Here is a 27,824-nt window from a genome sequence, read left to right as displayed (position 1 = left end):
AGGTGTTTTCTAAGTATTTTTCTTCACAACCTGTCACACCCCGTTCGTTTTAACCCACTTTAAAAGAAAAAAATGTCAATTTAAAAAAAAATTTGTCCAACGGGAAAATTTTAAAAGTTGGTAGAAGACCAAGAAATTACATAGTCCAGCCCCACCACCTCAGTTGACAAATCTTGCAAAAAGCCAAATTCCATACATCAGAACCGACTCCCAAGCTCACAAAAAGAAATCTGAGGAATTTAATAAAGTCACACATGGACTTCATACAAAAGAAAAAAAAAACAAAACCTTTAACTTTTTCTTGACTTGGCATTCTATCTTTTTTTAGAAAGAGGGGGCAGAATTACCGTACAACAACTTAAACCGCACAGAACTTCCCAGAACATTCTGGAAGCATACCCAGGCCAATCCGGCGGGGCGACAGAGCGACCCGGCCCTGACAAGGTTGGTGCGTCTCCAGGGAAGACGCTTGGAGAAAGCCTCCACTGACTAAACACTTCGAGGGAAGGGCTCGGTCTTACAGGGAGAGGGGGATTTCGACGCAAGGTAACGGGAAGTGTGCGCTGAGTGGCCGGATTTCCAACCTTTCCAGCCCCTCTTTGGACCGCGGAAACCTTCCATCAAGAGAGCTACACCAATCAGAGGTAAGAATGCCTCCCCGGCGCGCGCGAGCCCCGCCTTCCCCTATATATGAGCGAGGAGCTGAGGCGCAGCCCCTTCGGCTGCAAGCGGACCCTGCGAAGGGCGGTGTCGTCTGGGCGGCACTGCCGAGACCCCCACCCAGGACGGCGCCCCCTCCCCGGGCCTCTCTCCCCTCTCGCCCGCCCGCGGGTCCCCCCGTCCCCTTGGCCTCTGGAATCTGATACCGTGGGGGGTGAGGTGAGAGCAGGCCCGGGGAGGGAGGTTAAGCACTGAGGAGCTGCCGCCGCTGTCAAGGTGAGCTGGGACTGCGTCGGGGTGGGCTCTCTCGGGGTGCGGGTGGGACACAGAGTTGGGTGCGTGGGGTGACTCGCGGCTCCGAGCCGCGCTCTCCCGCTAGTGAGGACGCAAGCCCAGGCTAGTCCCAGCCGGAGGGGCGGGGCCGCGCCCTGCCTCCGGTTTCAGCGAGACAGTTAGTGGCTTCTCACCTCCCCAACCCTAAACATCCCTTACCTGCCTGTCATTCGGTTGGTGTTTGGGGCATCCAGGACCCAGGACCCTTGATGAAATTCCCACTCTCGTGTTGTTAACTAGATGAACCCGTCTCCCCCACTATGTGCTCTCTCATAGCACGCTTTGAATTTCCTTGATTCTGATAAAAAAAAAAAAAAAATAGAACTGTTTCTGAGCATGGGTGCCGGGGTGTGGGGCTACACTTTTTAAACGAATCATTTTGTTTAATCTTCACAATCATACAAAGAAACAGTTCATGCCTCCCATTTTACACACAGTTAGATTTGTGCAATTTTAAAGAAACTGTGCTAAGCTGATTGTATGACTTCAGATGGCTTTCCCAATCTGTGGTGGTAGGTAATAACTTTATCCCCACCTTTCAGATGAGAGACTACCAAAAAAGAACTAACTTGTATAACTCACACTGTTAGTTAGTGGCAGAATGTAAGATACCGTCTAATTTTTAAAGTTTTGATATCCTCATCTGTCCGTGGTTATCTGCTTACAACTTATACAAGTATTTCTCGAAGACTTGAGTTTTTAAAAAGGTAGGAATCTTGTAGAAGGGCGTGGGGGAGATAGCACTTGACAATAAGGTAGATTGCCGGGAGGGGAGGCGAGATTCATAAACTGAAAGGTTCTTGGGCATCATGCGGCACAGCCGAGGAAAGCCAGGACTACTCTGAATTCCTTTCTGGGCCTTGTTCTATTTATAGATGATAGAGGTCCCGACAACAACTGACTCTCAGAAACTGCTACAGCAGCTGAACGCTCTGTTGGAACAGGAAGCTCGATGCCAGCCGAAGGTCTGTGGCTTGAGACTGATCGAGTGTGCACACGATAATGGCCTCAGAATGACGGCTCGGCTGAGGGACTTCGAAGTAAAAGATCTTCTTAGTCTAACTCAGTTTTTTGGTTTTGACACGGAGACATTTTCTCTAGCTGTGAATTTGCTGGACAGATTCCTGTCTAAAATGAAGGTATGTGTAAAGCTATGTACAGGATTGTTTCCACGCAGTGGGTTTTACAGATGGATTGCTAGCTCTTCATTGAAAACCATCATCTTTTTCATTTTCAGGAAACAGAAACACTATTGTTTTGTGTAGTACAGCAGTAAGTACGCTTATCATGATCAACAGTAATGCATCTTTCATTACTTATGTTCAGAGATCAAAAGCAGTATCGTAGTATAATATCAGGTAACTGATCACAGAATTTTCCAACAGAAAAAAAATGGCCATTGCTTTTAACAGTTTTTCCAGAGAGATTATGTCCATGTACTTAATATGATTTTTAGGTTTAAAGAGTTTGCTAGAGGTCTAGAATGCTACAGTGTGTTTAAGAATTAGGATATGTTCCTTAGTCACTATCCACTAAACTCCTGTTTGCTTTGACCATTTGGCATTTCCAACTTCAGTTTGCATCGGATAAAGTTATCTTCTGAAGGAGTGACTTTTATATAGTTACTTCCTTATTGTAAATGAATATGTGTGTAGCTGTCAGGACTTAACTGTTAAAAATGCATCTGCCTTCCCTGAACTCCAAGATCATGAGGAAAATGAGCTGATATGACAAGTAGAATTATTCTCTAAGTTTACTTTTCTATGGCTAATGCAATGTATCATATATTAAAGGAACTCAGTATTTGTTAAGTGGGTCAAAACAATCTATTCAGCATACATTCAACAGCTCTTTAGGTACTTACATGGGTAGGTACTTCCTTTGAGTCCTTTAATGTTAAAAAATAAACAATACATAGCTGCACCTCAAGGGTAAGATAGGCTTATGTGAGAATGAGGTGGTTGCACTGATAGCTACCATACAGTACAAGTCTAATTTAAAAAATCACATCATTATCTTTAAATTGGCAGGAATGTACTCTGAAAAAGGACAGAGAGCAGAGGTATTGTTAGAAGTTTCATTTGAGCTGAAACTTAAAGCCTACATAGAGTTTTGACTGTTTTACTCTGAACTTTAAAACGTGACGTGAAAAAGCAAAATTGTTAGTAGACAGAACTTTATAGATATGGTAAACAACATGTGTTGTTATAGGTTTTAAAATGTTACTAAAATAAAAACAACCTAGAACAATACATGGCATCCAATTTCTGCAGAGGAATTTTGTGAATAAGTCATAACATGTTTCAGCCCTCATGTAATGACCACTTACCATGTCTAATCAAACTTATAATTTCACAGTGATAAAAAAAAAATTTACAGTGGAGTCAAATATTATACTAAAACTTAGTTCAGTTACTCAAAAATTGGATCCAAATAGAGCTCATAAAACTAACAGGCTACAATTTAGGTATGAATAGATTTTGTCAAATCCATTATAGTTGAAAATATAGCTCAAAAATATTTCGTATTAGATCTGAGTTCTAGATTAATCCTCATGTTTTAGTCATTGAAATAAGGTAGAAATACAGTCTTACTGGTTGTTTGTTTTTAGGTACAGCCCAAGCACCTTGGATGTGTCGGTCTGAGCTGCTTTTATTTGGCTGTAAAATCAACAGAAGAGGAAAGGAATGTGCCATTGGCAGCTGACTTGATCCGAATAAGTCAGTATAGGTTCACGGTTTCAGATTTGATGAGAATGGAAAAGATTGTATTGGAGAAGGTGTGTTGGAAAGTCAGAGCTACCACTGCCTTTCAGTTTCTGCAACTGTATTACTCCCTCCTTCAAGAGAACTTGCCATTTGAGAGGTATGTGACCTGCGTTCTAAAAAAAAATGTTCAGAAATCAGAATGGTGTTTGGATACTGTGTGAGATCAGTGTCCATATAGAATTCTATTGAAAATAGTAAAATGACAGCAGGGGCTTCCTGAACTTTACTGCCTTCCAAAACTGAGAAGACTCTATTGTAATTAACTTAATGAAGACTTGGCATTAAAGAACATTTCAACTTACATAAAACTTAGTGGGTTAAAATTTAACACAAATTATGGAAAAAGGATACTCATTAGATACAAAAAAAAAACGGGAAAAGGAAAAGTAAATCATGACATAATACTGTTAATTTTTTGAACTAAATAATTAAAAATCATATATGGTACTCTTAAGAAATTTATATTTGATGCAATGGAGATTCCTTTAAGTCTGTACGCCTTATGAAAAGTGAGCATCAGTTTCTCCTTAAAATGGTTTTATAAAACAATGTATGTCTTGATTAGCTATAATATTATCTGTATAAAATGAATCCCATGTTCTTTTTAAAGGAGAAACAGCCTTAATTTTGAACGACTAGAAGCTCAACTTAAGGCATGTCACTGCAGGATCATATTTTCTAAAGCAAAGGTAAATATTCATACAGATTAAAATTGTTTATATAGATTTGTTTATATAGACCTATATTTGTATCTTCTATTTACTTTAAATGTATCTCTTTCAGCCTTCTGTATTGGCATTATCTATCATTGCATTGGAGATTCAAGCACAGAAATGTATAGAGTTGACAGAAGGAGTAGAATGTCTTCAGAAACATTCCAAGGTATGTCAGGGTCATAAGCTAAACCCCATAGCTGCACAAGGAACAGAACCACTTGTACTATCTCGTGAAGAGAAATGAATGTTATATGTTGATTTGAAACTTAGGTAGCTAATCCAAGGTTTTTATTTTGCTGAGAAAGGATATATATTAGGAGAGTTGCATTTATTACTGTAAATACAATGTAAAATAATTTCATTTTAATTGAATAATTGTTTTTAATTTATGCACAGATAAGTGGCAGAGATTTGACCTTCTGGCAAGAGCTTGTATCCAAGTGTTTAACTGAGTATTCATCAAACAAGTGTTCCAAACCAAATGTGCAGAAGTTGAAATGGATTGTTTCTGGGCGTACTGCACGGCAACTGAAGCATAGCTACTACAGAATAACTCACCTTCCAACAATTCCTGAAATGGTTCCTTAATTGGTCAGTTTGGGTCACTGCTAGTCTCCATGCAGAGGAAAGTATCCAGTACTATGACTTCTTTTTATAAGAATTAGGATATCAATATTTTCAAAGTAAACAAAATGGAATTGCAGAAGGGAAGTGAATGCACTGATCTAGTCAGCTAATATTTGAAGACATTTTCTGCGTATAGCACTCTACAGAGAGGTTGGAATTATCCAACCTCTGATGCATATGTAAGTCATACCATCCCTCAGGCAAAAACAAACACAACCAAAAACCCCCAGCAGCTTCCACAACAACCCCAAGTTTTAAAAGTGTCAGTAAAATCATATTTTCTTTTTGATCATAATCATACTCCATTTAGACCCATGGCTCATTTATAGGTATGTTAACCAGAGTACAATTAGACCAAACTTTTGGATCCTATGTGGACTAATTTGAGTATGTTCGCTTATAAGCTAGATCAATATGATCTTATATTTTAACATTTCAACTGCATTTAAGGAAAAAGCAAGACATGGCAAATCCATCTGCACTTTAGGTATTTGGAAGCTGTAAGTGTCTCAACATTCCAGTTACTAAAACTGATGGAATTCTAGAAAGCAGTTAAATGCATTAAAAAAGTAAACTTGGAATCATCTCATATATTTTTGACACGTCTTAATTATGATTTATCTTTTTCCACTCAATATTTAACACATGTATGATTATGAATTTCAAATATGATCAACTCATTTTTAATAACACTTCACAGATGTCTGATAAGTTGGGTTTTTGGTGGTGGTTTTAGGGAGTATTATTAGAGTAACATGCAACAAAAACTCTTCTTTGAATCTTTTCTCCACCATCCTGAGCTATGGATTTCATATTATCTTGAGTTTAAATTTGAAGCCTTCTAACTTCACTAGATTAGAATGATGCCCTCAGGTTTAGGAAGACTGTCTAATTAATATATACTGTAGTGGAATTATCTGTAGGTATGAATTCATCTGTGATGTAAAGTTAAAGCATAAATGTGAAGCACTAATGACAAGACTGGGAAAGTAAACTGTGAATCGTTTCTTAACACTGATTTAGCTTTCTATATCTGATTGAGTATGATTGATGTGTTTAGGTAGTATTAAAAAGGCTAACCTACATAATTTAAATAATTTAAATTATGAGGTTTTCATCAAAATAACATTTCACAAATAATAAAAGTTAGTGCTTTAGGCAGTGAAAATTGCTTCTTGTCACCCAAAATGCAAATATAATCCTGACATGGAGACAATACCAGGACAGGGGAATTACATTTAAATTAGAAGCATTTTTTAGAAAGCAGGGAGAAAACAAATATGGAAAGTTTGGAAAATGCATAATCATGAATATTTTTTCGAGGAAAATGGTGGTTTATACATATGATAAAATATTTTATACTGAATCAGTTGCCTCAATCTAGTTTTATCAAGAAATTTGTTTTCTATTTCATCAGTTGCTTGAATTATCACTTTGAGAACTTATTTTAGCCCACTAAAGTAAGTTCAGACAAGCTTTAACACTCCAGATGTATTTGTTAAGTACTGGTTTTAATAAAATTGCCATTGCTTCTTAATTTAAAATTTTAGAATTTTATCTGAAAGGAGAATATACATTAATGCCTGTCCTGCATCTTGAGAATAGTAGATACTTTCGCAAATAGGTCACTGAGGCAGAGTTCAGTAAACATGGCTAGTCAGCGAGAGTAAGGCCGGTGACTGTGTCGAAGTGCCACGGGTGATGAACAGAACGGCGCATGGCTGAAGTTCAGAATGGCTGTGATGAGCTTTGATGTTGTGTTGTGGGTAAATAGGAAATGCAAAAAATAAATAGTAACCAAAGAATGACAGCATAGATTATCCTTACATTTTGCCAGCTGTGTTTTACCGATGACTTCAGTTTTGCTACATTTCAGTTGTTTTGCTACATCAGTTGTTCACTTTTGAGTTGGCCCAGGTAACCTAACCAAATACCATTATGTTTGGTACCAAGTAATAAACCTTTCAATAAAATTATTGAAATGTAATCCCTTCCTATGTGATTTTTTTTCCTTAAGATTTATTTTTGGGCCTGGCATGATAGCTTTATAGACTATTGATTATTGATCCCCATTCAAGCACAGGGATCCCATATGGGTGCTCATTCCAGGCCCAGCTGCCAATCCGAGCCAGGAGCCTCTTCCGGGTCTCCCACAGGGGTGCAGGGTCCCAAAGCTTTGGGCCATTCTCGACTGCTTTCCCAGGCCACAGGCAGGGAGCTAGATGGGAAGCAGGGCCGCCGGGATTAGAACCGGCACCCATGTGGGATCCCGGGCATGCAAGGTGAGGACCTTAACCACTGCGCCATTGTGCCAGGCCCTGTCTCTTTTTTAATAGTAAAATCTTTATTTTTATTGGAAAGGCAGAGTTACACACAGAGATCGGAATCGTCCATCTGATGGTTCACTCCCCAGATGGCCACAAGGGCCAGCACTGAGCTACTCTTAAGTGAGGAGCTTCTTTTGGGTTTCCCACATCACGCAGAGGCACACTGACAATGGGCCATCCTTTTCCAAGCCATAAGCAGGGAGCTGGATCAGAAGTGGAACAGCCAGCAAACAAACTCAAGCCTATATCGATGTCAGTGCCACAGTCTCATGCTTAGCCTACCATGCTTTGATGCTGCACTGTTTTCTTTCTTAAAAATTTATTTTTAAGATTTACTTAAAAGACGTATCTTCCACCCACTGGTTTGCTCTTCAGATATGCTCAACAACCGCAAACTGGGCCATGTTAAAGCCTGGAGCATGGCATTCTTGAAGTTCTCAGGCAGGTGGCAAAGATTGAAGCACTGGAGCCATTCCTTGCTGTCCACCAGGGTCTGCGTCAGAAGGTAGCTGAACTCCAACGTGGAGCCAGGGTTTGAACCCATGTCCTCAAATATGGGATGCAGGAATACAAACCAATATCTGAACATCAAAGATACCATTTTCTTCTAATCCCAGCAGTATGAGAACAAGACCAGATAAGAAGTTTTCTTGAAACTGGTATCATTACACAGTGGATTAAACTGCTGCCAGGAATGCCAGCATCCCTTGTGGGCTGCTCCACTTCCTGTTCAGCTCCCTGCTCATGTGACTGAAAGTGCGTGGTCTCCTAACACCCCTGCAGGGGAAGCCCAGAAGCTCCTGCATCCTGGCTTTGGCCTGGGCTGTGGCCTCTGAAGAGTGAACCATAGAACAGAAGTATTCTATCTCCCTCTGCAAATGCCTTTCAAATAAAATACTCTATAGTGTACTTAAATTCAGAACTGACATAAATACTTGGAAACAAAAACAGTAAAATCTTTCAGTATGCCTGTTACCTAATTAACCCTTTACTACATGGGGGTTTTTAAAAATAGACACGATTTCTTTTACTTTTTTATTGGCAAGGCAGATACACAAATAGAAGGAAACAAAGATCTGTCCTCTGGTTCACTCCCCAAGTGGCTGCCAAGTCAGGAGCCAGGTGCTTCTTTTGGGTCTCCCATACTGGTGTAGGATCCCAAGGCTTGGCTATCTTCTGCTGTGTTCCCAGGCCACAAGCAGGGACTTGGATGGTAAGTAGAGCAGCAAGGACACAATCGACACCCGTATGGGATCCCGATGGATTCAAGGTGAGGGTTTAGCTGCTAGGCTTTTGCACTGGGCCCTAAAAGTTGATGTATAGGCATTATCCATTTTTGTCTTTCAGCACTGTCCTGAATTTATATGCTTAATGCAAATTTAAGCATGTAAGCTTTTGTGCACTTGATACCTAATTAAACGGCATCTCAGTAGTTTAGCTGCTAAGGATAATTTCCAATGAAAGCTAACCTGCTTGGATCATTTGATGATTATGATCATAGGATAGTAAGAATAATTAGAATCATTTTTTAAGATATGTTTTTCTAACATATTGCTTGTAAGTGTGAAACATAATTTTTCAAAAACCCAAAACATAAATTAGATAAGCCAATTTTGTACGCATTCACCAAAGTAGACTTAGGAGAATATTACCAAGCTGAAGAGGGATTTTAAGCATAAAAGAATGAATTTGGAGCCGGTATATGGTGGCATGACAAGCTGGTTCTCTGATGCAGCAAAAGTCTCCCCTGTGGGCACCCGTTAAAGTCCTGGTTGCTCCACTTCTGATCCAGCTCCATTCTTATGACTGGAGGTGGATCCAGCACCTTGGCGACGTGCATCCATGTGAGAGACCTGAAAAAATTTCCTGGTTCCTGGTCTCACATTGGCCCAGCTCTGCTCCAGTCATCGCAGCCACTTGGGGAGTGAACCATAGATGGAGAGACCTTCTCCCTGTCTCTCCTTTTATCTGTAGAAATCTGCCCTTCAAATAAAAATAAAATCTTTAAAAAAAATCAGTTAAAGATGACATTCCTAGATCAATAAGTGTTACTATCAAGTCAACACTGCAGGTGAAATGGACAATCTTTCACTGACAGAGAATGAAATACTCTTTTCAGATTTGATAAATCTAAAAAATATGCAAAGATAAGATGCTGAACTCCATATAACACGTTTTAGCTGACTTAAAACACAAAACAGGCTAACCATTCTACAAAGTGCATAAGTTTCTACCAAAATGGACTGTTACCCTAGATCTTTAGCAAATGTAAAAGAACTGAAATCACACAAAGTATGTTCTTGCACAATGAACTAGAAGTCACTAAGAAAAGAAAAATCTCTGAATATTTGGAAATTAAACAACAGGTTCCAAGGAGAAGTCTCAAAAGAACTATAAAATATTTTAGGGCTTGCTGTGTCACAGCAGATAACCCCCCCGCCCCCCCCCCCCCCCCGCCGCCAGCATCCCATAAATACTACTTTGAGTCCCAGCTTCTCCATCTCCAATCCTGCTCCCTACTAACATGGCCAGGAAAGCAGTGGAAGACAGTCCAAGGACTTGGTCCCTGAATCCCTTTGGGAAACCCATAAGCAGCTCCTGGCTACAGCCTGGCACAGCCTTGGCTGTGGCAGCCATTTGGGGAGTGAATCAACAGATGGAAAATCACACCCTTTGTGTCTCCTCTCTCTGCCTTTCAAATAAATAAAAATTTTTTTAAAGATTTATTTTGTTTTGGGCCCGGCGCCATGGCGCAAGTGGTTAAGGTCCTCGCCTTGCACGCCTGGGATCCTGTATGGGCACCGGTTCTAATCCCGGCAGCCCTGCTTCCCTTCCAGCTCCTTTCCTGTGGCCCGGGAGAGCAGTCGAGGACGGCCCAAAGCTTTGGGACCCTGCACCCCTGTGGGAGACCCGGAAGAGGCTCCTGGCTTCGGATCGGCATAGTATCGGCCGTTGTGCTTACTTGGGGAGTGAATCATCGGACGGAAGATCTTCCTCCAATAATTTTATTGGAAAGACGGATATACAGAGAGGAGATACAGAGAGGAAGATCTTCCGTCCGATGATTCACTCCCCAGGCGGTCGCAATGGCTGGAGCTGAGCCAATCTGAAGCCAGGAGCCTCTTCCGGGTCTCCCACAGGGGTGCAGGGTCCCAAAGCTTTGGGCCGTCCTTGACTGCTTTCCCAGGCCACAGGCAGGGAGCTGGATGGGAAGCAGGGCTACCGGGATTAGAACTGGTGCCCATATGGGATCCCGGGCGTGCAAGGTGAGGACCTTAACCACTGCACCACTGCGCTGGGCCCGAAATAAATAAATTTTAAAAATACATCTATCTATACATAGGTGCATTTTTTAAAAAGATTTATTTTGACTGGAAAATCAGATCTACAGAGAGGAGAGACAGAGAAGATGATCTTCCGCCCGCTGATTCATTTCCCAAGTGGCTGCAACAACCAGAGCTGTGCTGATCAGGAGCCAGGAGCTTCCTCTGGGTCTCCCACAGGTGCAGGGTCCCAAGGCTTTGGGCTGTCCTCAACTCAACAATCTATAACTGACAACTTTTTTTAATGATAAAAGACAATGCTTTTCAAAACCAGAACATGTGGCTGCAACATCTCTACTTTTTTGTTTAAGCAATCAAGCAAGAGAAAGAAAAGATCTATAAAGGGCAAAAGAAGAAGAGTCGCATTTATGGTTTATGGAGATAGTCAAAGAACTGCTAGTACTAATCATCAAATTTAGCAATTAGCAAAGTCACAGGATTCAACGTCAAAAACTAAAAATTGAATATTTATACTGCTGTACACTAACAATGAGTAATTGGAAATCCAAACTTCAAAACCATTCACACTAGTCCTCCCCATCCCATGGGCTTTTGGGAATAAGTCTATCAAAAGAGGTGAAGGCTCTATAAAGAGAAAGCTACATAACATGATGGTGACTGGACTCAAAAGAGGATCTCAACAGAGCAACATGCCATGTTTACAGAAAATTTCATTCAAAATCTCAGCAGGAGACTACAGTTTCAGACTGATTTTTAAGTTTTCCTTTCTTGGGCCCAGCACAGTGGTGCAGTGGTTAAGGTCTTTGCCTTGCACACCCAGGATCCCATATGGGCACCGGTTCTATCCCGGCAGCCCCGCTTCCCATCCAGCTCCCTGCCTGTGGCCCGGGAAAGCAGTCGAGGACGGCCCAAAGCTTTGGGACCCTGCACCCATGTGGGAGACCCAGAAGAGGTTCCTGGCTTCGGATCGGCATAGCATCAGCCGTTGCGCTCACTTGGAGAGTGAATCATCGGACGGAAGATTTTCCTCTCTGTATATCTGCCTTTCCAATAAATAAATAAATAAAATAAACCTTTAAAAAAAACAAAAACAACAAAAAAAAAAGTTTTCCTTTCTTTATTTGAAAGGCAGACAGATCTCCACCTGCAGTTTCACTCCCCAGGAACACAACCAAGAATCAGGAACTTCATCCAGTGCTCCCAGTTGAGTGGCACACTTAAGTACTTGCTCTAGGGTGGCCAAAAGCAGAAAGCTGGACACAAGAGCAGAGCCATGACCCTACTTTATGCACTCTGATATAGGATATGGGTATCCCAAATGGCATCAACTGTGCACCAAACACCCATGCTTACACTAAGTGTAAATGCTATATGGACAAGAAAATGAAAAGGCAACTTCAAAGCAAGTTACAAGCACTAATGCTACTACATTTCAAGACATTTTAAAACAGCAATCACTGAGGCAATGTAGTATTGTTAAAAAGACATACAGATTAATGGAATGGACCCTAAATACAGATTCACAAAAGTACTATGATTTTTGACAAAGATACAAAGAAAGTTTGGTGGCGGAATGGACAAATAATTTTGAAACAACTAGATAGCTATTAAAAAAGGTGGGGGGAAGGAGGGAATTCTCTCCACCTAAACCTCACAGCCTACAGAAAAGCTATCTTAAAATAGGGTGCAGATTTTAATTACAAAGTCATAAAACTTTCAGAAAAAAAAACAGGGGTCACCATTGTAGCATAGCAAGTCAAGCTGCCAGTGTTGGCATCCCATATGGGCACAGGGTCAAGTCGTGTCTGCTGCTCTGTCAATTCAGCTCTCTGCTACTCTGCATGGGAAAGCAGCAGATGATGGCCCAGCTATGAGAGCAGCAGAAAGCTCCTGGCTACACCCTGGCCCAGCTCTGACTGTTGTGTTCATTTGGAGAGTGAATCAGCAGATGGAAGCTTGAGGTGCTATCTCCCTTTCTCTGTTGCGTGCAAGTTAGGAAAGCAAAACAAGGAAAAAGGAGGGAAGGAGGAAGAAAGAAAAGAAAAATTTTTTTCCAAAGAAAATTCATAAGAATTTCTCATAAGAGCTGAGGTTAAAAAGTCCTTGGCTGTGACACTGGAAGCATCATCTGCAGTAGGTGCAGTAGGTGTTGAACCTAGCAGTTAAGATACCCTATATCACAGTGTGTTTTTACTCTTGACTCACATCCCCCAAACGCAGATGCTATGGGGGAAAAGCAATGGTCCAAGTGTCTGGCTCGTCACCCACACTGCAGACATGGGTTGAGGTTCTGGCTCCTGCTCCAGCCCTGAAGGCTGCAGGCATCTGACGGACTGAACCCGTGGATGAGTGTGCTCATTCTGTTACTGTTTCTCAGATGGTTAAAAAAAAAAATTTAAAAGAATCATCCACAAACATCATGACAAATTAAGATCACATCAAGTTAAATACGTTTGAACTCCAAAATACACCAAAAAGTTGAAAAGAATTCAGAATGGCAAAAAACATTTACAAATCACATATCTGTTAAAATACTTCCACCAGAATATATAAAGAACTGTTATTACTCAAGAAGATAGCCCAATTAATAAATGGACAAAGGAGTTGAATAAACATTTACCAGTGAAAGATACACAAATGGTCAATAACCACAAAAAAGAATGGCTGATCAATTAGTTATAAGGGAAATGCAAATCTAAACCACAGCATTAATTACCCTCAAGAATGAATAGAATCAAAAAAACAGATAATAACAAGTGCTGAGAACGATGTGACCTCTTGTATACTGCTGGTGGGAATGCAAAATGTATACTCTGTATAATACCTCGGAAGTTCCTCCAATGTTAACTATCCAGGCCAATCTAAACTTTCTCTGAGCTGAGAAAGCAAAGCACATAAAAAAAATTTTTTTTTTAAAGCACATAAAAATTTGCATGCAGATGTTTATAATAGCGTTATTCAGCATACCCAAAAGGTGCAAATATCCTAAATGTCCATCAGCTTACAAATGAAAAACCTAATGGGATAACAGCCATGTGATCATACATGATTCTTAAAAAATATCATATGCTAGAACATGGTTGAATCTCTGACACACTGAGATCAAGTTACCAAAGACCACATATACTATAATTGCACATACAAGAAATGTCTGGTACAGGGAACTAAGAAAATGAATCAGTGGTTGTTTGGCTGACAAGGGATGGGGAGAAGGGAGGGATAGTAGCAAAAAGAAGATTTCTACTTAAGATAAAATCAGTGTTGTATATAGTATGATATATATTACAGATATTATATATTATGGATAAATGCATATACATTATGTCTCAGTATGGCTGTTAATATTATATGATTCAACGTATATTGTGGAGAAGGCAAAACTATAGAAACAGACAAAATCATGGTTTCCAGGGCTTCTAGGATAGGAGCAGGATGACTGGAACTGTTTCTATCTATCTATATCTCTGCAATAATTTGTTAAATACACCAGTGTTAATTATAATATATGTGTATTTTTAAAACAGTTTTTTTAATGTCAAAAAGATAAGACAATTTAAAGGGGAAAAAAGCTATTTCTCTCTTTAACAACTCAATCCAAAAGCACTGGATAAAATCAACAAGGTATGCCTAACGGGGTTTATGCACTCCAGTGAGTAAGGGAAGGATGTTGGACTTTCACAAGGATGGCACGCATTTCCCCGGGAAGGAGATGAGGTGACCTACATTTCGGAGAAACACACGAGCAGTAGGAATCAGGTTTCTCACTGCTATAAAAGGAAGCTATAAACATGGAAAAGGAGAAAATAAGAATCAACCTCCTAATATTAGAATCGAAACTTTAACTATGAACTCACAGCATTCAACATACACATACATGGAAATATATGTTAAAAACAATTACACACTAGTATCCAATCTTGGCTTTCAAATTTTTTGCAAAAATGGCACATCTTGGGCTGGAGTAGAGTAAACATAGTGAGTCTAGGATATCTTTTACCAGAGAGTAAAAAATTACACAAAGAAAAGAAAGGAAAATTACAAAAAGATATACAAAAGCCAGATCAAATAATGCAAATGTATAACAACTTACATCAACGTAATAATAATTTTTAATCTGTGAAAATAATAGAAAATCATGAATCTTCAGAGGTATAAATAAATAGAAATTCTGATGTAAAACAAGGTAGTTTTGTTGCAACTAACTGCTCATAAAATATCTATATACATAAGAACTTTACAAAGAAGTTTGAAAAATACTACCTTAACTGGTGATCTAAGTAACGCCTTCAGAAATGAAATAAATTCAAATATATTAATCATGACAGGATGTAATAACTTATGACCACTTCTATAACAACTGCTAAAAATGCCCCTCTAAGTCGAATTATGAAGTGTAAGGTGCCCTGGTTTCAATGGTGCACTCTCGCTAGGTAAGATAATGTCATTGCTTGAAGCAAATACATACTGGTCTGCTCAAAGATGAAGCAACATGTCCTCTACTAATTCAGAGTTCATAAAAAAAACAAACTATGTACCTTATGTATTATATTGTTTCTGTGTTGAGATTTCTGTTTTGGAAATTAATTTTTTTAAGGATTAAAAAGAAAATAAAAAGGCTGATATGAAACCTCAACGATTCCTTCCTCGATGTTTGGATCACTCAAAGTCAAAATGATAGCTCTGCCAATCAATGATCTGAATACGGTTTCTCCACTGACAAAGCACCTGTCCAATAACACTTAGCTTGTTATTTCTCCTTAATAACCCATTCCTGATATGTTCTCAAACTATTTTTAAATTTCTTGACATAATCTCTTCAGGAATAATATGTGAACAAAGAAATTTTCATTAGGTCTTAAAATTTACTCAAAATATGTTTGTGGGTCTAATTTCTGCCTTAATTTTTTTTCAGTACAATATTTTTCTGTGTAAATAGACAAAGGGGTACACAATTCCTATTTAGAAAAGTTTATTGAACATTATTCCTGTGTCACACTTATCAAAAAAAAAAAAAAAAAGAAAAGAAAAAATCCCTGAAGGCACCCTTTCACATGATCTATAACCTACTGGTTTTTGTATTAAAAATACAATTAATATGAAATTAGTAAAATGCAATTTATATAAAACTTCATGCTGAGCAAAAACAAGTCCAAAAAAAGTTACCATATATTCATAGATAGTTCCCAGAGTATGTATTTTCTACATAAAACCATATTTGAATGCAACTTTTAGAACCACAATTAAATATATTTGTCAGTGTGTTAACTGGAGGCATCCACATTTTCCCTCTTCACATGATCTGCTTCTTTGATTACGCATCTGCTAGGATCCACAGAAAGCATCACGAGTACTGGTTATTTCTCAAGGTTTGAGAAATCTGGTCCACCTTTAGAGTAGTTTCCTGAGATTTCTGCTCCACTGAAGTCAAAACCAGGATTCTAAAATATACGAAAAACATTACAATAAAACATAAGGACAAATACACATATGAACTGGCAATTCACAAAAAAAAATCTAAATGGGAAAAAAAAAATATGAAAAGGTGCTAAACTTTGTTGTAATCACCAAACTAGAATTTAAAACTGAGATATTTTTCAACTTATAGATTACAATGCTGGAGAGTGTTTGGAGAAATGTACTTTATCCATTGTATAAAAAGATTTTAATAATTTTTGAAAGCTTGCTATATATGCTACACAATGAGTTTAAGAGTTATACATCAGGACGGGCACAGTGGCTCAACACGCATCCTCTACCTACAAGAGTCAGCACTTGTAGAACTGATAACAGGCACCAGTTCCTGTCCTGGCTGCTCCACTCCCCATCCAGCTCCCTGCTTATTATCTGCGAAAGCAGTTGAGGACGGACCAAAGCCTTGGGACCCTGCACCTGCATGGGAGACCAGGAAAAAGCCCCTGGCTCTTGGCCTCAGACCACTCAGCTTTGATCACTGTGGCCATTTGGGAAGTGAACCAGTGGATGGAAAATATTTCTGTCCCTGTAAATCTGACTTTCGAATAAAAATAGTCTTTTTGGTAAGCAAGTTCATTTATTTAATCCCAAGCTACCAGTGCAAGAGTAGCCCACACAACTAAATTGGGCTTTGCAGGCTTTATACTCTCACAAGCACGCAAGTGTATAAAATACCATACGAGCTATAATACAATCTCATAGGAAATATAATACATAAATGAATATCCATGGATTGTTCTAGTAAAAGTTTATATACAAAAAAACAGGCAGGCAATAACCTGTATACGACCAGTAGCCCATAGTTTACAACTTCTGACCTACTGTGTTACAATGGTGTGGGGGGGACAAGTACTGCAGAATAAGACAACTGGAGAAAAATTACAGTATTTAAATGAGGTAATTCAGAGTATGCTTCATTGAGCAATGACTTCAAACTGGTTAGCTAAGCTAAGGGACAAAAAGCAATCTAGTCAAAAAACAGTTAAGGAATGATTCAACATGGTTGATAAACAAGGGGAGAAGAGGAGGGAAGAAAGGAGGAAATAAAGCAAAAAAAACGGAAGAGAAAGAAGTGAGGAGAGGGGAGGGGAGGGGGAGGAGTAAGAGAAAAAGAGGGAGTAGAAAGCCATTTGGGGACTAAAACAGAGGACGGAAAATTTTTCTCTCACTCTGTGTGTGTGTGTGTCTGTGCCTGAATGCTTCCCTCTCTGTTAACTCTGCTTTTCAAAAAATAAAATAAATCCTTACATTAGAAAATAGTTATTGAGGGCCCAGCATGGTAGCCTAATGGCTAAAGTCCTCGCCTTGAACGCACCAGGATCTCATATGAGAACCAGTTCTAATTCTGGTGGCTCCACTTCCCATCTAGCTCCCAGCTTACTGTCTGCGAGAGCAGTAGAGAACAGCCCAAAGCCTTGGGACCCTGCTCACACGTGGGAGACCCAGAAGAAGCTCCTGGTTCCTGGCTTCGGATTAACACAGTTCCAGTCATTGCAGTCATTTAGGAAGTGAATCAACAAACAGAAGATCTTCCTCTCTGTCTCTCCTCCTCTCTGTATATCTAATAAAAAAAAATTTTTTTTAAATAGTTACTGAAGTAATCCACACAAGACATTAGAAGTAGTCCAAACCACAACTGGTAAGTTTGGAGTGGTTGTTGAGAAGTGGCTAAATTCTGAACATGCTTGGAAAATAGTACCAGTCAGGACCCCTAACACATAGGGATTACAGCAGCAGAATTTCAAGAGAATTCCTTGAATGTTTGAATTTGTTTGCTGTACTGAAGCAACCAGCTTCCAGTAAATGACATGAAAAGGCTAGAGGTAGTATAAATCTGAGGAGGAAATGAGGGTACTCAATTTGGACTCGCTGCGATACATCTGTTAAGATGAGTCAGAGATGTTGAATATCCAACTGGATCTATAGTTTCAAAACTTAGAAGAAAATTTTAGAATACAAATATTTAGAAATCATTTCAAGAACATTACAATAAAGAGAGAAATTGGCCAACAAAACTTAAAAAAGGTGCTTTGATCTAATAATTCTTTCCCTAGAAATTTAAGATATCTATCTACTTGAACATTTCAGTGGTTTTATATGCCAGCCCTGTTAAGAATCTGTCTGTGAATTACCGATGCATATTAAGCACATTTTACCTCACAAGTCATACCAATTAAAATCACTCAAGAAAACCTAAACAATTTATACATTTTTCTATTTACTATAATCCAAAGTTTATTTAAAGAATTTCTGCAACTTGTTAAAACTACATGTGAGTTTTAATTTCAAATACTACAGTATTGTGAATGAATTTTCAGCGATTTCACTACACATACATAGACACAGATCTGACTTACTTCTTTTTGGAAGCGCTCTAATGTAAGCTTCCTCTGCATTTGGTCTTGTACCCAGGGATCAGCTGCATATTCAGATTCCAGAAGAGAAGTCCAGCAATTTGCTGCATCTCTCTTCGTCTTTGTAAGAACAATACGAACCATTTTTCTATCCTCTAAAGTAAAGTAACACCACAAATACAAAACATTAGAGTCCATCTGGACATACAAGCATTTCTAATACACTTCTATTATTCCATCTTTGAAAGGCACAAAATAAAAAAGTACCCAACACAAAAGAGGACAAATGCTAAGTTCGAAGGTAACGTTAATTTTCTAAGTTTGTGAGAATTATCGTAGATCATCCTTACCCAAAGTCCATGTTCCCTCATCGGCTATGGTAGAATCAAAGAGCTTGCCCTGAAAAATAAACATAGAAGGAAATAAGAATAGAGCAATTCATTTCTATAAGGCTTTCATGATTAAAAGTTATCAATTTCCTCTCTAATCCACATTTGTATCATGTTATCAGATTTCTCAGTGCTGACCTCTAACTTTCCTCCTAGGGATAAAAACAACTTAACTTACATTGTTTGCAATGTTTACAACAAGCACCAAGATCTCTTAAAAACAACCAGGACAAGAAATCAGGACTTTCTAATCTTTACAATGTAGATATAACATTAACTGTTGATTGGTCAAACATGAGGTTTACAGCTGACAACTTGAAATTTTACCCACTACACCACACTATGAGAAAGGAACTCCAACCCAAAGAAGTGGTGCTGTCTTTGTAAAACTTCTAGGGGAAGGTCATGGAGCAACAGGTTAAGCGACGGTGAGGGGTGCCTTCCCAGGGGTGGAGCCGCTTGCTTCCAGGCCCAGCTGCTCTACTGATCCAGCTTCCTGCTACTGCACCTGCTGGAAGACAGCAGATGCTGCCTCAAGTATGAGTTTCTGCCCTCCATGTGGGAGTCCCAGACGGAGTTTCTGGTTCCCAGTTTCAGCTGTGTCGGCCCTGGGTGTTGTGGTCATCTGTGAGTGAACCGGCAGATGGAAGAAATTTCTCTCATAAAAAATTTTTTTTTACAGTAAACTTTTACAGATAGGTTAATTCTACTCCAAAGCACTTTTAAAGCACATGCTATGGAGAGGACCAACTTTTCATTTAGGAGGAAGGCAACACAAATTTTTATGTGTGTCATTAAGCCCAAATCCACTTCAATCTCTTGCCAAACTTAACTAACGGAAAATGAAAATGTCAGCAAAATATATTCATATCTTTTAGTTTATCAACAATAGTTAAAGAAATTTTAGTGGCAAAATCCCAGCAGCACTGCTAAACTCTCAGTTATTGGAACTATCAAAATAAGCTTTCATTTTTGCATTTTTAAAAAAATGCTCTTATTTGAAAGCAGAGTTTCAGACAGAGAGGGAGAGACAAAGAGATCTTCCACCCCGAGGTTCACAACCATAAAGGCTGGCCTTCGAGCCAGGAGCTTCTTCCAGGTCTCCTACATGGGTGCAAGGGTCCAAGCATTTGGCTGGATACTGCTGTTTCTCCAGGAGCATCGGCAAGGAGCTGGACTGGAAGCGGAGCAACTGGGATACCCACCTGCACCCACAAGGGAGGCTGGCATATCAGGTGATGGGCAGACACTTGCCCCTAACATACACATTTCAATTGTCATCTTCAACCATCCTTCAGACAAATCAACTGTATCTATTCAGAGAAGTTATTAGTTGACACAGTGAATGCCTTTTACAAAAGTCATGAGGTACAAATGGCAGTTAGTTCCACATAAATACGAGCTAAGATGTATGAGTTTATTACACAGCAGGCACTACTTCAAACTCGTCCTTCCCTAGGGGTACCGGTGATGCTCAAAATAACGCTATGAAAAAGCTAAGAACCACACCTCGAGAAGGCCTGGGTCTCTCAGTAATATTAACGTGATGACTTTCCGCACAAAGTTATCATCCTAGAACACTCAGGAAATGACATTTCCTATCGAGCCGTCTCCTTTCACCAAGACACTGTCGCCCAACATCTTATGCATCTAAGAAATCTAATTCCAACCTGTTAATTGAATTTAAACCACAGGCTTAACAAGGGAAAGGCAGGTTCTCGACCTAAGGGACACTGACAAAAAAAAAGGATATAGATTATTTTTTTTCACACATCTCACACTTGCTTGTCCACCCCACAAACATGCTGCATTTTTTTCCTAGTACGATTCGGTAAATCACCTGAAATCATGTCTGAAGCCTCTCCTACTATCCCCATCTATTTCCTTGTACTCTGCACCACCTATGTTTCAACCTCCGCATAAGATACGCCTGGAGGAAGTATCAATACATATATTTATTCCTTCAACAATCTGATCATTCTCAGCCGAAGACCCTCCGAGAACTAGGAAGCGACAGCCCGACTTGATTTGGAAATCAAGGAGAGACGTGCTCGTGTTTCCACAAGTCAGGACCTGCGCAGAGCCCAAACCCGGGGCCAGTCCCCTGCCTTTTCTCTGTGCCAGGGGAGCCGAGTGGCCCCGAAGCCATTGCAAAGACGCGCAGCCCTTGGGGACGACCTGCAGCTACCTTGAGGATCTCGCGGCCCCCCACGGCCAGCGCCACATGCCGGCTCTGCAGGCCGCACTGGATGTCCTGGGCGCGGGTGCCTGGCGGCACCTGCACTTCAATGAACACCTCCTCCAGGGTCTGGTACCACTGGCCCCACGGCGTGCCGCAGGGCACCACCCCACTGCGCTCCTCAAACGGGGTCGACATGCTCCCGGCGCCTCTGGGCACAAGCGGCACTAGGCGAGCCGTGCGCACGCGCAGCAGCCTGCGGCCGATTCACGTCCGCCCAGGTCACTGCACATGCGCAGGAGGCGGCCCGCTTTCCCTCTCAAGAGACCCTTCAGGAAGACGCTAACAAGACCTAGCTGGAAAGAAATGAAAACCAGAGACGCTGCTAAGCAGAGAACACTGGGTTAAAGTCAGAATGAGAGCGAAAGGAACTCAACGACACCTCTGTGACGCAAAAATGCACCGTCGACCTGTCAGTGCGCCTGCGCCAATGCTGTTCCCACAGAGGTTGGAAGTCAGCAATGCCAGGAAGGGCTGTACTGACAGCTGGGGACCAATCGCAGTCAGGTATTGGCTGATGACGAAAACACCCGAGCTCCCTGATTGGACGCAGCGCGAGCCTAGTACGCACGCATCTGCGTTTTCCCGCACGGGAATGGTCGAGGCTTGTTTTCGGCGTTCCGATTGGCTGACCTGCGTGGTGGGCGGGGAATGCGTGCGGAGGTTTGAATTTGAAAAGGGAAAGCCGGGCAGGGTGTTGGGTGAGCTGCGGTGGCTTGCCAGGCAGGATCGGCTGTGGAAACCCCTGAGAGCATGTCGTTTCCTAAAGCGCCGCTGAAACGCTTCAACGACCCTTCGGGTACGTTCTGGGGAGCGAAGTGGGGGAACCGGGGAGGCCGCTGGCTAAGACCGGGAGAGGGCTCGGCTGGTCCGGGGGCTGGTCCGGGTGCATCTCCCACGTAAAGCAAGGGCTGTTCTCGAAGCTGAAGGTGCGGCGCTAAGGAAAAACAGACCGTGCCCCGAGGAGTTTCTGTCGGGACGCTGTGGAGGTCGAGGGTCTGAAGGGAGCGAGCTGAGCAGACGCTGGGCGCTGGAGGAATTCGCGGGGAAGAAACCGTTTTCTTCAGAAACCGATGATATCTTTTCAGTATTCCTTTCGGGCGCTAAAGAAGGAAGATGCGTGTGAATGATCTGTGATGAACATTTTCTCGATTTCAATGTAATGGTCAGCTTTTTATTTGACTACTGTTATGGTCCTTGCCTAAATTCCCGCTAAGCTAGGATTCTTTTTTTTTTTTTTTTAAAACCTTTTCACACTTTCTTTGGTGAAGAATTAAGCATTTGATTGTAAGGTAAATTATAATATGTTACCTCAAGAACAGAGAAAAAGCGGGAAGGAGGGAAAATTATTATGTTCCTAGAATTCTATCTATGAAATATTTTTGGATCTGTAAAAAAAAAAAAAGGAAAAGGAAAAGGAAAAAAAATGTAAAAAGGAAGCTTGATAGTTGACTGGTGTAGGAGTTACAGCAGTAGGAGACGCTGGAAAAGCTAAAAATGAAGTAATGACAGCTAATGCCACTTGTACTTCAGGGACATACTAAGTGTTTATATTGTTATTAGTTCTTTTTTAGCCCGCATACAACTTTGAGAGCATTTTATTCATTCATTCCTTTTCTTAAGTTTTGTTTATTTTTATTGTAAAATCAGATATACAGAGGAGAAACAGAAAGGAAGGTCTTCCGGCTGATAAATCACTCCCTAAGTAGCCACAACAGTCAGAGCTGAGCTGATGCCAAGCCAGAAGCCAGGAACCTCTTCCGGGTCTCCCATGAAGGTGCAGGATCTCAAGGCTTTGGGCCGTCCTCGACTGCTTTTCCAGGTCATAAGCAGGGAGCTGGATGGGAAGTGGAGCAGCTGGGGTTAGAACCTGCGCCCATATGGGATCCCGGGGGGGTGCTAAGCAGGGACTTTAGCCACTGGGCTACCACACCGGACACTTTATTTCATTGATAAAAGCACCACTGCTTACTTTTGCTCTCCTTAAACAGCCAGTTTGGCAGAACTGAGGTATGAAACCAAGCCCTGAGTCCTTGCTTGTATTTAAACCCTGCAGTGCCTAAACACAGTTAGCAGGATGCCTTGGATGTCGTGGTGGGCAGAAACCATTTGTAGATGCCTAATCGACTCTGCTGGCTGGACGGCTTTTCAGCCTCACGGTTTTGGGGATGAGAAGAGCTCTTTGATATTTGTTATGTGTGAACATTTTGGTGATATTTCATTTTATTTCACAATCCTTACAATCGTACTGTTAAGTGTTATTTTTTATTTGTAGTGAAGAATTTAAGTCCCCCAAAAGGATAACTTTCTGGCAAGTTTAAAGTTACACTGGAAGAGCAGAAGTAATTATGTTCTTATTTCCTCTCTTGTATCTACAGTGTATCTGACATTCAGTAATATATGTTTAGATGTTGTCTTTTTTTAAAGACCTATTCAAAAGAGTTATTGACTTACTTGAAAGAGTTGGGGGGAAGATCTGCCATCTGCTGTTTCATTTCCCAGATGACTGCAATAGCAGCCAGTCCAAAGCCAGGAACTAGGAAATCCATCCAGGTGCCCCATGTGGGTGCCAGGGCCTGCTGCCTCCCAGAGCTCTTACAAGAAGCTGCATTAGAAGCAGAGTTGCCAGGACTAAAGTTGGCACTTACTGGAACCACAAGTGACAACCTAACTCACTCTGCCCCAACACCAGCCCCAATTAGGTCTCTCAGCAGGCTCACACAGCTGTGTTTGAAACCTGGTCTTGCTGATCAAAATACCTATTCCCGGAGCAGGTTTTAAACCTGGGTTAAAACGGCCACATCTCATGTTCAAGTACCTCAACTTCATTCCTGGCTCTGCTGCCCATCCCAGCTTCCTGCTGATATGGACCCGGATGGGCAGCATGCAATTCCTAATGGATAGGACACCCAGCACTCAGGTGGGAGACCCCGATGGAATTCCCAGTTCCCAGGATCAGGCACTTCTGGGGAATGGCCAGCAGATGGGAACACTCTGTTTTGGTCTGTCGCCTCTGTCTCCCTGGCACTCAGATGATTTAAAAGGCTAAGTGAGGGCAGGCACTGGGAGGAGCAGGTGAAGCCATCACCTTCAAAGCTGGTATCCCATACAGGAACTGGCTCACGGCCTGCTTTTCCACGTCCATCCAGCTCCCTGCTAATGGAATAAAGCCAACAAACTATAATACTAGAATTCAGAATGTTTTGCTTTGTTTTGTTTCTGGCTGCTTATTGAGACTAGGGCAATGCGACTCACGTTTTTGCAAAGAAGCATCTCTAAGGGCAGATTGAAGGAACATGACTGTGGGCTCTGCATCAGAGCAGCTCCTGCCAACCCCCAAACAGGCATAATTAGCAAGAGTGGTGGCAGTTTTCTCAAAATTCTTATTTACCTCAACATACATTATGTTCCTCATTACCTTCTCTTGCCTATAGCAAATGAACAAGAAATGCACTAAGATGTGCCATGTTTGGCCTGCATTGAGGCAGCCTTGTGACTTGACTCTGCCTTGATACTGTAGAGTATAAATGATGAAGTGTGAGAGACAGGCAACCTGTGCTGAGGTTAGCCCAGTGAATTCTGTGCTTCACTTTGAGATTCTTTTCTAAGATTTATTTATTTTTATCGGAAAGGCAAATCTGATTTTATGGAGTGAAGGAGAGACAGAAAAACCGTCTAACTTATGGTTCACTCCCCAAAATGTGGCAACAGCCAGAGCTGAGCTGATGTTAAGCCAGGAACCTCCTCCAGATCTCTTATGTAGGTGCAGGTCCCAAGGCTTTGTACCATCCTGTACTGCTTTCCCAGGCCACAAGTGGAGAATTGAATGGGAAGTGGAGCAGCTGGGATGTGAACCAGTGCCCACATGGAATCCTGACGTGTACAAGGCAAGGAGTTGGCCACTAGGTTATCATCCCGGGCCCTTAATAGAATTTTTATGGTGTACTTAGAATTGGTGAAAGCACATGGAAGTACTTTTAAAAGAATAATCCAGCATAAAAATGACTTAAAATTGTCCATAGCATACTGTGGTACTTCACAATGCTCATGGAAGGGCCAGTGTTGTGGCAGAGCAAGTTAAGCTTCTGCCTGAGATGCTAGTGTTAGGGTCCAAAATCGCCCCTCTGTTGGATAGCAAAGAACCAGACATGGATGTAATCTTCAAGCAGAGTTTATTGAGCTAGCTAGCCAGGGTCAGGCTCCTCACATGGACACGCAGGACCAGTGGATGAAGCAAGACCCCAAGCTAGGGACAAACCAGATTCTTATAGGCCAGTTTGGCTGTTCATGACAAGACAAAACTATTCTAAGCTAAGGGGTTTCAGATGCAAAGCAATAGGTAACACATCTGTGAAATACAGACCATGGGGCCATTTTTATTTTTACCCTTATCAGGGCCACTGAGCCTGGGTGTGGGGGACAATGGGCTCTTGCTCTTACTCTTCTCAGTGCCTGCAAAAAACCCACTGACCCTCCCAGCCCAAGCCTGGGAATGTGGCCCAAGTTATTTGTAGAAACTTCTTTTTACTTTAAAATCAAGTTGCTTTTGACTTACTCAAACAATTTACAATATGTAGACCTTTTAACATTTTGGTTGCCTCTAACACTAGTGTCATAGAACACTGAATGCTGGCTGCTCCACTTCCAAGCCAGGGCCCTTTTAATACACCTGAGAGAGCAGCAGAGCTGGTTCAAGTACTTGGGTCCCTGACACCCACATGAGAGACCAAAATGGAGTTGGTGACTCTTGGCTTTAATGATAGGGCTCTAACCATGTAGCTATTTGCGGTGTGAACTAGTGAATGGAAGATTCTCTTTCTCTGTCACTCTTTCAAATAAATAAATTTTCAAAAGAGTTCATGGAAATATACAATTAAAGTATAAATTTATTTTGGTTTAGAAAAATTTGGAAGCAATGACGGTTTTTCATGATATGTTTTTTCATGATAAAAGTTCCATGAACAATTTTAAAAATGCTCTGTATTTTTGTATTTCTAAAGAGTGAAAAGTTACAGAAAATTGTGATTGCTTTAGCTTGCTGCACATGGGTAATATTGATGTTTTCTGTTATTTCACTTTGAAAAAATCTTTAAAGAAATCATTCATTTGTTTGAATGACTGACAGAGAGAAAGGGAGAGCTAGGTGGATGAATTGTCCATCGCTGTGTGATTTCCTCCAAATGCCCCTAACAAGCTTGGCTCTCTAGAGTACAGCCAGAAGCCAGAAATTCCCTCAAGTTTCCCCATGTGGATGGCAGGCATGTAAATACTTAGATTAGCACTGGCGCCTTCCACACACAGGAGCAGAAAGTGGGATCTGAAGTGGGGATGGACTTGATCCCAGACGTGGATATGGACTACAGGTGTCGCAAGCAGCAGCTTCGTGCACTGCACCACAGTGCTCCCTGCCTGTCCCTTTTTCTTTTTGCAGTGCTATCAAGAGCCATCTGACAAACAAGATCAGTAGTTGCCTTGAAATGGTCACAGCTCCTTGCTGTTTCTATTTATTTACATGAAACTCTAACCTGAACTAGACAGCTGTTTAAGGATTAGTATTAATCTCTCGGTTTCCAATGAGCTGACAACACTAGTAGTGTTTTTTTTTCTTGTTGTAAATCTCAGGGCCCCTTCTCAAGTGTGTAAACCCTTTGAGTGGCCTTCACATTTGGGGCCTGGGGTAAGTGTAGTTATACAATAAATGTGTAACCTTCTGGAATGTAGAAATACAGTCCAGCAGAGTTTGTACTTTGTATAACATTGACTATAAATTGCTTGAGCTTCAGCTTCCTTATTTGTAAATTTGTTCTGTAAGGTTTTTGTGAGAATTAAAGTTACATCTGTAAAATGCTCAGCATAATGCCTGGCATTTATTAGGTAGTCAAGAAAGTTGTATTTGTTCTTTGTGTGGTTACTTCTGTATATGCAAAGTACCTTTATAATCTTAAGTAGGTCCCATGTATTGACAATAGATTATCAATGTAAACCTATGATGGTTGCATAAATAACTGAGTAGATTTGACATCAGATGTTTTCTGCTTGTATTCAGTCTTCGTTGTTACGCATTGTGCTGCCTCAACTGCCTGTGGCTTTTTACTTTGTACTCACTTGAACTGTATTTAGTGTTTTACTTTGGTATTTAGTAATTACTGCCTGATTTCCTTTTCTTCTAATTGATGTAAGGAGCAAGATTTTGTTTCTCATAGAAACCTAGTATACAATATCAAATGAATGCTGTTTCTACATTTATAGTCACTTTATAATGACCTGTCTTCAGTGTAGATCACAAATTACATTAAGTGGTATGTATTATTTTATATTTTCTTTAGGTTGTGCACCATCTCCAGGAGCTTATGATGTTAAAACTTCAGAAGCAGTAAAAGGACCAGTGTCCTTTCAGAAATCACAGAGATTTAAAAAACAGAAAGGTAATGGGTATGGAAGTAAAATATTATTTACATGATCCATCAAATTTAAAATTAATGACAGTATTTAAATTGGAAAATGCTGTAACTTCCTCGAATATAAAGTTAGAATTATATTTAAATTTTCATTGATAACAGATTCATGAAATGATGCTGTTATATAATCAAAAAGATTATATGTGTAAATATATGTGTTAGATGTATAAAAAATATAGTGCAACTAATCATTTGAA

The 27,824-nt window shown here is 40.7% G+C and overlaps 3 protein-coding genes across 7 annotated transcripts in view; 2 read left to right on the top strand and 1 right to left on the bottom strand.

Annotated features, from left to right (window-relative positions):
* The first annotated feature begins 705 nt into the window (after positions 1-705).
* On the top strand, positions 706-6,883 carry CCNG1 (cyclin G1). Of its 4 annotated transcripts, none has more exons than XM_040984805.1 (6): positions 706-879; positions 1,869-2,132; positions 3,605-3,858; positions 4,372-4,450; positions 4,545-4,643; positions 4,874-6,883. In XM_040984805.1, the coding sequence occupies exons 2-6, from the start codon at positions 1,869-1,871 to the stop codon at positions 5,063-5,065; spliced, it is 888 nt and encodes a 295-aa protein (XP_040840739.1). In that variant the 5' UTR covers positions 706-879; the 3' UTR covers positions 5,066-6,883. The 4 variants fall into 4 exon arrangements, with proteins under 4 accessions (XP_040840739.1, XP_040840931.1, XP_040840836.1 ...); XM_040984997.1 differs by having other exon boundaries at positions 706-936; positions 1,869-1,958; XM_040984902.1 differs by having other exon boundaries at positions 706-936; positions 4,375-4,450.
* Positions 6,884-13,743: 6,860 nt separating this feature from the next.
* Positions 13,744-21,351, bottom strand: NUDCD2 (NudC domain containing 2). Of its 2 annotated transcripts, none has more exons than XM_040985127.1 (4): positions 21,119-21,351; positions 18,892-18,940; positions 18,545-18,696; positions 13,744-16,153 (listed from the first exon to the last, which is right to left on the bottom strand). In XM_040985127.1, the coding sequence occupies exons 1-4, from the start codon at positions 21,305-21,307 to the stop codon at positions 16,070-16,072; spliced, it is 474 nt and encodes a 157-aa protein (XP_040841061.1). In that variant the 5' UTR covers positions 21,308-21,351; the 3' UTR covers positions 13,744-16,069. The 2 variants fall into 2 exon arrangements, with proteins under 2 accessions (XP_040841061.1, XP_040841118.1); XM_040985184.1 differs by having other exon boundaries at positions 18,545-18,645; positions 21,119-21,336.
* A 530-nt stretch (positions 21,352-21,881) lies between these two features.
* HMMR (hyaluronan mediated motility receptor) overlaps positions 21,882-27,824 on the top strand; it is a 31,557-nt gene continuing 25,614 nt past the window's right edge. The window contains exons 1-2 of the mRNA XM_040984630.1: positions 21,882-21,968; positions 27,496-27,594. Coding sequence (XP_040840564.1) covers positions 21,923-21,968; positions 27,496-27,594 — 145 coding nt within the window. The 5' untranslated portion in view covers positions 21,882-21,922. The remainder of the gene's footprint in view (positions 21,969-27,495; positions 27,595-27,824) is intronic.

Source organism: Ochotona curzoniae, unplaced genomic scaffold, assembly GCF_017591425.1.
Source record: "Ochotona curzoniae isolate NIBS_2020 unplaced genomic scaffold, NIBS_Ocur_1.0 contig_1, whole genome shotgun sequence".
NCBI lineage: Eukaryota > Metazoa > Chordata > Mammalia > Lagomorpha > Ochotonidae > Ochotona > Ochotona curzoniae.
Note: the sequence above shows the minus strand (reverse complement) of the source record. Positions and strands in the feature narration are given on the sequence as shown.